At 39.4% G+C, this 12,143-nt stretch overlaps 1 protein-coding gene across 3 annotated transcripts in view; it reads right to left on the bottom strand.

Moving 5' to 3' along the window:
- Positions 1 to 1,279: 1,279 nt before the first annotated feature.
- Positions 1,280 to 12,143, bottom strand: part of dcp2 (decapping mRNA 2) — a 29,987-nt gene continuing 19,123 nt past the window's right edge. For all 3 annotated transcript variants that reach the window (XM_067258524.1, XM_067258526.1, XM_067258525.1), the window contains one exon: positions 1,280 to 4,247. In XM_067258524.1, the coding sequence (XP_067114625.1) occupies positions 4,108 to 4,247 (140 nt within the window). In that variant the 3' untranslated portion in view covers positions 1,280 to 4,107. The remainder of the gene's footprint in view (positions 4,248 to 12,143) is intronic.

A 12,143-nucleotide genomic window follows, 5' to 3' on the forward strand; every position in this document is an offset into this window, starting at 1 on the left:
AAATCTACCTCTCAATCTAATCTCAATGCCTAGGTCCTAAGAAAGCCATGTAACAGCCGAGACAGGTTTTTTCCTGCTTTGTTATTTTGATTTAAAGATTCCCATAATTCTCTATGCATTTTGAACCTTTCATAAAAGGCCAATACAATGCTTTAGTTCTGAGCAACACTTAATACTTCTGCCTAGCCGAGAGTGGATTGTTGGGAAAAGATGCCTTTTGCTGATATAAATAGGATTAAAAGCTGCATTCGCAATGGTAATACCTCATTAAATTCACGCTTTTTTTTTAAGGAATGACTCCTGTCTGTTCAATTACACATGGGCCAGTGTAAAACTTCCAGCTGACTGAACTTACTAAGGTGGTTTAAAAAGGTACTATTGTTTAGCTAGTTAATGGCATGAAATAATTGCATAAATAGCACAAGCATCAAGCACACTTTTTTAGATTAAGAGTGATTGATTTATTTTCGGTTAAAATATATGAAATCAAAAGTATAGCGAAAGTATGTAGCCTACACAGCTGGATGTAGTTTTCAACATTGGAGTGTATAATCCATATGTATGGAATCAATGTTTTAATTTACTATTGGGAAGATGCCAGTTATTCAGTACATTTAATTGATACCTGTGGATAGGTTGTGCTCAAAAAAGGTTCAGAATTTTTTTCTGCCTGCAGTGAGACTGCACTAGATATCTTTCTTTCCTCTTCAGTGGGGAATAAAAAACATAAAAAGGCATGCATCTCCCCGTTAGAAATGCCAGTGTTATTCAAATTGTACACTGAGTTCATGTCTGATGCTGATCTATAAGTTTCTGTTATCTTTACAGTATATGGTCCATATCGAGGATATGAGGCATATGTATACGTAGACATACAGGCGTATGTATACAGAGACAAAGGGGGGTAAACATGTGCTTGGATGCTGGGAGAGACAGGAGGTCCTGGGGGTCTGTGTTCTGAGACATTTCCTGCGATTACTACATAAACATACCACCATCATGTGTACTTGCATCTGTCAAAAAATAATTTTAGCTGTCTGTACACTCGGCCTAAATTTAACAAATTCTGCGCAAACATGAAAACGATTATCTTTTCGGACCAATAAAATGACACCAGTATATTTGAGACCTTTTTCATATGAAACTGTATAAACCATTGGAAAGTTACTCCTATTAGACTGGTCCAATCCCCAGAGTCTCTAAAAAAACATGTTTTTCCACTGATGAAGACAGGTTAATCAGATGATCGTAATGACATGAGGAAGAAAGAGGCCATTAGGACTGACAAGGAAAGTATCTTTATAAAAAACAAAACTCAGGAAATAGCTTCATGGGACAATGGATAAGAAAGAAGCAACATGTATGCTAAACTCCTTTACCAAACTATTTAACTGCATATGTTTTACAATGTCAGTGTCATGGAACAGAACCTGTTTAAAAAAGAAAAAAAAAAATGAAAATGCGAATGACTTACAACATAATCTTAGCAGAATAAAGAGAAAACAGTAGAGCAGCAATAAAGAAAGTAAAAAAATATATAATAATCATAAGAATGTTTTAACTTTCTTAAAAACTGGACCATCTCTGACAATGTGCCTTAAATCATCTACATTAATAACATTAACATAAATCAAATAGTGTAAAAGTCAAGCATTACCTGTCTCTCAGAAAACATGCTTATATGCACCTAAGTGACACAACTATCCATTCAAAAATAGAACTGTTAACCAAAGGAAAGCCTTGATATTTCATACTGCCTGTAAGCACATCACACAACCCATACCTTCCATTCATCATAAGGCCACAGTAATAGCTAACAATTTGGTTAACAAGTTATGACTCTTTTGGCTGCACTTTATTTTATGGAACATGTGCGCATTAGATGATAAAATCGACTTTCTGGGATGTTATTCAATGTGTCCCCATTGGAAACTTGCTAGCTTAAGTCTTACATTCCATGATATATTTACCATTGTGTGGATTGTAAAAACGATTAAATATTGTTCAACCAAAATTTGGAGCAGACAGACAGTAGCTTGTGGTATCAACTCAACTTAACAGTGTTACTAACATGTTGGTACAATTTAGTACCACAGAAACTCTGTAAAATAGGTAAATGTTCCTTTTAACCTATTTATTTACCATGTAACCACTGATATAAGCTGTATCTGATCTCACCAATATTTATGGACAGTTACCAACACAAACATTGACATATGTCCCTAATACACACACACACACAAAAAACAAATAATGAAGGTCTACCACAGTGAGATGGGGAAATTACTGTCATGCAAGGATGAGACATCAGCTCAAGATAAAATAATCTACTCTCCCAAAGTGGGGAGGTGAATTTTGACAATCTCTTAAGAGGTTCCTGCTGACAGTAAGATTGTATCACTTGCCCTATTCAGCAGGGGTCCAACAAACAAACAAGTCACAGATAGAGAATGAAACGCATCCTGACAAGATTCATTATCATCACTTGACTATTCTATGCTACACGTTTCTAGCAAAATCATATGTTGCACTGCACAATTCCCCTTTATTTATCAGAATCTCTGTATTTTTCTTTTTTGTTCACCCCACAAAATACTGAGATTCTGTCTCTGAAAAACTTTTGTTCAAAAGTATGGTGCGTTTATTTTTGTTATTTTATTTATTGTCATAAAATAAAATCACTTTTGGGCCCCTGTGACTTATTCATTGTTCTATGCACAGCAACACACAAAATGGGCCTAGATTTAATACGCAGTTCCACACCATGTTTTACAGAGGGGTATGACAGGCTGAACACTAGGCCAGGGCAACAACCATATCTATACTGTAAACAATCACCTTGTTCTCTATGGGAGAAATACATGAGACCCACACACCTAGCTGGATTTCTAGAACAAAAACTTACTGACCAAACACACAAATATCAAGTTTTTGGTCCTTTTTTACTTTCTGCTTTTCATAAAATTGTTGTCATGTTGTTGCAAGGAAACAACACCATGCTGGTGCATATGCTTAGGAAATCAGTGCAGCTGTGAAAGCCGTCTAGTTCATAGAGTAGTCTGAGAAATCTTAACAGGAGCTGTTCAGAGTCCTGCAACTCTGCCATTTGCCTCTCAAATTAGGCTAGCTGCACCCAGCTCTGCTACAGACCCCCTGACAGGAAGCCAGACAAGGCCATTAGAAATCAGTTAGATACAGAAGGTTGAGGCTACATCAGAGCTGATAATGATCAATGCATTCAAAGCCATTGCTCGCAAAAAAACAAAACACACAAAGGGTGTTCAGAAGAGTCAAACATTCAGAGCTTCGCAGGTAAAAACGTAATGTATACAACTAACACAGTTGCCGTTATTACATGAGAAATATATTATGCATTTCCAACAGACAGGGAAATGATCATCTGAACACTCTTGAAATATTCCATCCTTCCAAGCTAGACTGAGCTCTACCATGTTTGGTGTAAAGCATAGCATAGTACCATCACTTGTACTAATCCCCTCTTCAGTTCACACAAGCATCCCTGGAAAAATTTAAACTGGGAGCTCAGTTGGTAAAGTGGCAAAACTGAAACATCTGGACTAAGGAATAAAATATTTTGATTTGAAGACACACTAGAACATTGAACAGGACAAGGTCTGGTGCTGAAATAGGACCAAGACAGTGTTTACACCTGTTTTTCTACAAGGGCTGAATCCCAGTGTTATAATGTAGCTTTCAATAAAAAAAAATTATGTATTATTGAGTCATTTAACAGATAACTGTTTGCAGCTGGTTTATCAAATCATGACCTAGGAGCTGAATCCTAACTAGTGAAAACTGTGAAGGCCTACATTTTCACCTACATTACCCCATTGAAATAAATGCATGATTCACTGCGTGACCCCTAACTAATGCATAACTCAAGTTACGATGAAGCCCTGAATAATGAAACAAAACAATGTGAGCTACTTCACTTGTTTTTAACTGGATATAAAAGTTCAAAAACCTTTGAGAGGTTCTTGCAAATGGTCAAAACTCTTATGGCTCAATTTTTCAGAGGCCCCTTTATATTGAGAGGCCAGCGGGATGTCACAAAACCAAAGCATCGTTCTGCCATTTCACTCATTTTCAGGAGTCAAAGCATTTCATGATGGCCTCCCTGTTGAACTTGAAGTTGAGGAAGGATCTGGAGGAAAGCAAATGATCACAGTCTCCATTTGACAGCAACTGGTGGCCGTTGATGGAGCTACCTGGATGTAGTGGTGGGACTGCATTGGAGAGAACAAAAACAGGTTAAGTAAAAGGCTGGTGGAAGGCGTCACAAACATGAAAACTTAACTAAAGCCACAAGAAACCTGGTTTCAAATAGTGAAAATGTACATATATATATACATACACATATAAAAACTCCTAAAAAAAAGTTTGGAAACATTATTTCGGTTGATTATTCCTCCCCTTTAATAATTAGGATTCCTCCGTCAGGAGGAACCCTATTGTAATTGTTGGTATTATTAGGTTCCTCCGGTAGGAGGGAACCTATTGTTATTGTTGGTATTCTTATTCTTATTTTTCTTCTCCTTGCGCCCCAATATCTCAATATCTATAATTATAAATATAAATAATTTCTAATTTGGCACATTGATACTACATCCAAGTGGGTACCCCCACACCAAATATGGGCCACATCGGACCATAGGGGGCGCCACAGGCCACGCCCAAAAGACCGATTTTCAAAGTGATGGCATTTCCACCCCATTGCTCCAACTCTTCTGAAACTTGGTGTGCATGCCTCATTTTTCATGAGGAACAAAAAAGCCTCAAGGACCCATAAGGTCTGCCATGATGGATTTTCCTGTACTGTGATAATTTGGGAAAACCTTCAAAATTCCTCTTCTCTTGAACCAAAGGTGAAATTGACTTGAAATTTGGTAAAGATATGTATCATTGACGTATTTAAAAACGTTACTTAAGGCAATTGAATCAAGTACAAAATGGCTGAAATGGGTGTATTTATGTAAATGTCCACATTGCCTCAATATGTTTGTGTCACTAAATCAAATGTATTTTTGAAGGATGGTTCAAACCTAATAAGCTTTAAGGTGACATGCCTCTGAAGTACCATGCATTTTGATATGACAAAATATGAATTACAGCTGTTTGAACTTGGACCAAATCTGACAATGCTCGCCATTGGAGAAACAGCTTTTTTTAATTATCCAGTTATTGAACTTTGTGTATTCCATGCCTGGGAATGGCTCAATTGGCTGAGATGTTGTGCTGGTAATCAAGGTTCAATACCAGTCAGAGGCATAGTTTTTAATTTTTTATTCTGACCAAACGGTTTCTAGTCTCCCGATAAATCCTCCGGTTGTAAAACATAGCAATGCGTGTTTATTTGAGCCCATCACAACACATCTGTTTAGCGAGACTGTGTAAACCACTGCAACACAAGCCAGGTTCACCACAGTAGCTAGCTACACATGGTAGTGTTAGATTCACAACTGAGTTAGCTCTAATGAAGTATATTGATTATTGAGGTGGACCCCTTGCCTGTTGCGCAAATTATTTCAGTGACCTAAGCTAGGACACACGGCCACTGATGCTAGGCATGATTTGAAATTGTCTTCCATGACTTATGTTGAGTTATGGCACCCCAAACAACCTAATCTAAGCACTATGAGTAATATATTCTTTACAGCAGCAAACAGGTCTAGCCTGACGTTGTCATACTCATAATTCTAGTCAGAATATGAGTCTGAAAACTCTCCGTTAGGCTGTGACTACGGGGCCTGTTTCAACCGAACTCGTAAAACAAATGCCTCTTCGCTCAATTGGATAGACCTACAACCAATCAGAGCAACGTAATATGTTGTTTGTTGAAAACGAATTCAACCCAAGGGCTCTTTCGTGACGTTGTTGATTACGTTACTGTTGATCATCTGTCCATCATCGTATAAAGCCCGCCCTGGCAATTTCATTGGTCCGTCCAGATCCTGGTTTTATGTAGTTGTTCCCAATACGAGACCCTCCAGACCAAACTTCCCGACCAAATTCTTTTGTGGGCGGGGAGAAGTTGGGCTGGCAGCCAGGCTAAACCAGGTCATCCCCATGTCTTGTTTTTATAGGAAATTTACATATCTTGATTGTGGACAACTTTTTGTTCCCCAATCTCAATGAACAGCCAAATACAGCAACAGCATTGACATTGTTTAACAATTACCACAGTCATTTTCTCACTTGTTGTACTTCTAAACTTGCAGAATGAAATCAAAACAACCACTAGCGCGGTGGTTTCATTCCACCTTAGATTTAATGAATGGTCACATTTATAATCTTTGAATTAATTTGATCAGTCTTCAAAATATGATAATTATATATGCACATGGAAAACGTTTCAACAACAATGATATGGTATGCAATGCCATAGATTAATTATACATTACATGTTTATAATATTTTGCCATTTTGCGGAGAAACCCGCATCGCTGCTTGCAGCTATATTTATTATTAGGATTCCTCCGTAAGGAGGAAACCTATTGTTATTGTTAGTTTTATTATTATTATTATTATTATTATTAGGATTCCTCCGTAAGGAGGAAACCTATTGTTATTGTTAGTTTTATTATTATTATTATTATTATTATTATTATTATTCTAGTTCCATGGGAGTCAATGGCAGCCCCTAGAACCCTTGGATAACTTTTTGTAAAATTTGGCACACTCATTAAGGACAGTTCCTTCTATACCTACACCAAGTTTCATGTATCCCATCAGACCACTCTAGCGCCACCAATGGGTCAAAGTTGGACTTGTGTTTACACACGCAACTTTTGAACCGTATGACTGATTTACAAAAATGAGGTACCATTGGATTCCCTGGATGAAGACGAGTTCAACGCACCCTATGACGTCAATTTCCGGTTGTATAGATTTTCCGCTATTTCCGGTTGTATCAAACACCTTTGAAAGCCTACTCCTCCTACAATTATTGTCATATCTTCTTCAAAATGACCATAGATGATCTTCAGACCAAGCCTCACAAAAGTTATCCCATGGCGTTTTGATTTTCTAAACCGTTTGTCCGGCACAACCAATCAAAATCAGCAAAAAAGTAACCAAACAGGAACTTGGGTCAAATCTCAGCAAATCTTTGAGATATCAACACTAAACTTGGTATATCGGTGGACGACACTACAACATGTTACCATGTGCAAAGGCAACTTCATATCTCAAAAGATGATTGATATAAAGCAAATCGAATTTATCGCTAACGCTAAAATAATGCTTTACACATCCGCCGGTCAAAAACTGATACTTTGATTCAATCACAAGTTCATATGAAGACTCTTGAGAATGTTTAGTACACAAATCTGAGGAAAAGTTGACTGTAACATGAAAAGTCGATTTTATGTGAATATTTGAAACATGCATGCTTGGCTAATTGCTAACGAAATTTTCAATGAAATGTCTCCCCTGCTCTTCAGCGCGCGCGTGCTCCACATTCTCACACACTCAGCCTTTCCCTTGACACACGCGCGGGCTTGGCGAGACGCATACACAACATTTCAGGCAATTGTGGGCTGACCAAGCCCCCACTCATTCCTTGGCTTGAAGTGAAGGCCCTTGTGGATCTTGATGGTAATGCATTTTAGAAAAAGTTCTCAAAATCCTGAAACATTGATAGTATAGGCCAGGAGTAACTACCACACCACAAATGACGCACCATTATCCATAGGTGGCGCTACGGCCAAGCCCCAATTTTCCATTTACAAAGTGATGCCATTCGCATCCCATTTGTCCCAAAATTCTGAAATTCATTAGATATGCCTTATTTCTCATGAGGAACAAAAAAGCCTCAATAACCTATAACGGCCGCCATATTGGATGTTTTTGTACAATAAAGATTTAGGAAACACGTTTTTTTGCTACTTCTCCTACAATTCTTGTCCAATCTTCCCCAGAATTGGCAGGTATCATCGTCAGAGCAACCCTCACTGAATTCTTTAACAGATTTTTGAATTTCAAAACCGTTTGTCCGGTACAGCCAATCAAAATCGTCAACAAAGCAACCAAACAGGAAGTTGGATCAAATCTCAGCAAATCTTTGAAATATCAACACCAAACTTGGTAAGATGACTCGGAACCGTCTTCTGAGGATGTCCAATCAATTTGGTGTCATGTGATCGTGTCATGTGATCGGCGTGGCCGCAGGAACCAAAAATGTTTTTTGGCCAATAACTGTTGATTTGTTTGCCTTTAGTTCATGAAAACTCTTGAGAATGTTTAGTACACAAATCTCAGAAAAAGTTGACTGTAAGATGAAAAGTTGAATTTTGGTGAATATTTGAAAAATGCATGCTTGGCTAATTGTTAAGGAAATTTCCAATGAAACGTCTCCCTCTGCTCCTCAGCGCGCGCGCTACACATTCTCACACACTCAGCCTTTCCCTTGACACACGCGCAAGCTTGACGAGACGCATACACAACATTTCAGGCAATTGTGGGCTGACCAAGCCCCCACTCATTGCTTGGTCTTTAGCAAAGGCCCATGTGGATCTTGATGGTATTGCATTTCCGATTTTGTATGCAATGGTAAAAGTTCTCAAAATCCTGAAACATTTATAGTATAGGCCAAGAGTAACTACCACACCACAAATGGCCCAATATCACCCATAAGTGACGCTACAGGCCACGCCCTGATACACAAAGATACAAGGCTTTCTGGAATGGGTAGGCTCAACCAAGCCCCCTCCCTTCACTCCTTGGCTTTAAATAAAAGCCCTTGTGGATCTTGATGGTATTGCATTTCATATTTGGTATCCCATTGGTAAGTCTGCGGCATGGAATTTTACAGTGACTATTTGTAAAGAATATACATTTTTCAGTGGTTTGCAATGTTTGGAGGAATCCGCCATTGCTGCTTGCAGTTATATTTATTATTATTCTTGTAATTTATCTCATGAACACATTGGTAAAAAGTTTAGAAATTTGGCATATTGATACAACATGCCACAAATACCGCCCAAACATAGACTGGCCCACATCAGAACATAGGGGGCGCCACAGGCCACACCCAAATGTCCACTTTTCAGAGTGATGGCATTTCCACCCAATTGCTCCAATTCTTCTGACACTTGGTGTGCATGCCTCATTTTTCATGAGGAACAAAAAAGCCTCAAGGACCCATAAGGTCCACCATGATGGATTTTCCTGTACAGTGATAATTTGGGAAAACCTTCAAAATTCCTCTTCTCTTGAACCAAAGATCTAATTGACTTGGAATTTTGTACATATATGTATCATGGATGTATCTAAAAACGTTACTTAAGACAGTTGAATCAAATACAAAATGACTGAAAGGGGTGTATTTATGTAAATGTCCACATTGCCTCAATATGTTTGTGTCACTAAATCAAATGTCATTTTGAATGATGGTTTTTCAAACCTAATAGACTTTAAGGTGACAACCCCCTGAAGTACCCTGCAAAGTTTCACCTTGATATGTGAAAATATGACTGAATTACAGCTGTTTGAGCTTGGACCAAATCTGACAATGCTTGCCTGATTTTATTAGCCAGTTACTGAACATGGCAAAGTCCAGATCTGGGAATGGCTCAATTGGATGAGATGTTGTGCTGGTAAACGTAGGGCTGTAGGTTTAAAACCAGTCAAAGGCTATTATTTTTATTTTTTTTATGACAGAAATTACAGTTTCAAGTCTTCTGGTTAATCCCAGTGTAACTATCTATTATGTCAATTTTACAACATTTTGTCATGTTGAAGGAGGAATCCGCCATTGCTGCTTGCAGCTATATAACCAATTGGTATTGTATTTTATACCGTTGGAAAGCCTGATTAGTCACCTTTACAAGAGTTACAACTTGTAAGGATCGTGCATTTGTGGAATGAGCAACACAGCTAACCATGTGGGTAGCGGCCCAATTTCTTTTGCCAAAATCCCCTGCAATATTCTTCTGTTGGTATTCACTCTCGTTTTGAGTTGCTTGGTGGATTGGATGATTGCACTCTCCCACAGTAATAAGGAAAAAACAACACATATTGGCCATTTTTACCCTTTATTCATTTTACACTGTCAGGGACTTCAGTAGCGTGTGGAAGATCCATACGTAGACACAACAGCTTGGCACCTCCTCATGGGATCAGCTTGGGCGTGCTGTACATGGCAGCGTGACCAACGCAAAAATGTTGGCTGACTTGCGACAAATCCTGGTTGAGGAATGGGATGCCATCCCACAACAGTGTGTGACCAGGCTGGTGACCAGCATGAGGAGGAGGTGCCAAGCTGTTGTGGCTGCGTATGGATCTTCCACACGCTACTGAGGTCCCTGACAGTGTAAAATGAATAAAGTGTAAAAATATGCCAATATGTGTTGTTTTGTCCTTATTACTGTGCCTTATTATTCCTTATTATTACAGTGGGAGAGTACAATCATCCAATCCACCAAGCAACTCAAAACGAGAGTGAATACCAACAGAAGAATATTGCAGGAGATTTTGGCAAATTGTTTTGGGCCGCTTTTGGCAATTTATTTTGGGCCGCTACCCACACGGTTAGGTTTTTGGGCCGATTTTGGCAATTTATTTTGGGCCGCTACCCACACGGTTAGCTGTGTTGCTCATTCCATGAATGCACGATCAGTATTATTGAAGGGGAGGAACAATCGACCAAAATAAAGTTTCCAAACTTTTATTGAGGAGTTTATATATATGATATAAACGTTTAGCGTGTCATTAAGCATCCACAAAAATCTGAGTGAAAATAAGATTCAGAACTATTAGAAAACGTATTTTAAAACCAGTAAATTTTTCGGTTTAGACAATTTCTCAACACTGTGTAGGCATCATCACTGAATGGTGAGGTACAAAATGCTTTGCTGTCTGCCGTATTTTTCAGAAATAAAACTGCGGTTTATAACCCCATTTTACATTTTTCTGGTGGTGGTGCAGTTTATATTTTGAAGCGGCTTATAACTTTTTTATAACAAAACAACAGTAGAAACACTTTTTCGTGAATGCTTTTTAACCCTTGAAGGAGTAGCGTCACACATCGTTTGATTGTGGGTCTCACAGCGTAATGTCGCATATGTGCGTGGCCGGGTAAGCCACCTGAAATTAGTTTTTGCAGGATGGGATGTCTGCTAGCATGGTAGTAGCATTGCTACAAGTATTATGCTAGCTAACTTAGCCCGGAAGCTAACTAAAGCTAGCTAGCTACCGTTTCGGAAAAATAACTTACGCTTTGGGGGCCGTTGGAAATATTTAGAACTCACATAAATATTAGTTAATTCCCAGGCAATAGAAAACACACATTAGGCACTTTCGTTTTCGAAGTATGTTACACGGCATGCTGTACCGCCTATACTCGTGCATTGCTTGGTATCATTGTTCCCGTATCAAGTGCGGCAAATATTCCAGTGCAGTTTATACTCAGATTTACAAACACAAGCTCCCATTCTGGTGGGGTGCGTCTTATTTTCCGAAAAGTATGGTATATTACTCCTGAGTAAAATCTAGTTAGCACAAATTACAAATGCAACGTTAGATGCGAAAAATACGGCCGTGGAACAGTGGACCAGCTCTATACCCTCGGCAGAGTCCTGGAGGGTACATGGGAGTTCGCCCAACCAGTATGCACATGTTTTGTGGATTTGGAAAAGGCGTTCGACCATGTCCCTCGGACACTCATGTGGGGGGTGCTCCGAGAGTACGGGGTACCGGATTCCCTGATCGGGGCTGTTCGGTCCCTGTATTACCGGTGCCAGAGTTTGGTCCGCATTGCCGGTAGTAAGTCGAACTTGTTCCCGATGAGGGTTGGACTCCGCCAGGGCTGCCCTTTGTCACCGATTCTGTTCATAACTTTTATGGACAGAATTTCTAGGCGCAGCCAGGGCGTTGAAGGGGTCTGGTTTGGTGACCTCAGGATTGGGTCGCTGCTTTTTGCAGATGATGTGTACCTGTTGGCTTCATCGGGCCGCGACCTTCAGCTCTCACTGGAGCGGTTCGCAACCGAATGCGAAGCGGCTGGGATGCGAATCAGCACCTCCAAATCTGAGGCCATGGTTGTTGACCGGAAAAGGGTGGATTGCAATCTACGGGTCGGGGAGGAGATCTTGACCCAAGCGGAGGAGTTCAAGTATCTCGGG

This window comes from Osmerus mordax, chromosome 20 (genome assembly GCF_038355195.1).
Source record: "Osmerus mordax isolate fOsmMor3 chromosome 20, fOsmMor3.pri, whole genome shotgun sequence".
Lineage (NCBI taxonomy): Eukaryota > Metazoa > Chordata > Actinopteri > Osmeriformes > Osmeridae > Osmerus > Osmerus mordax.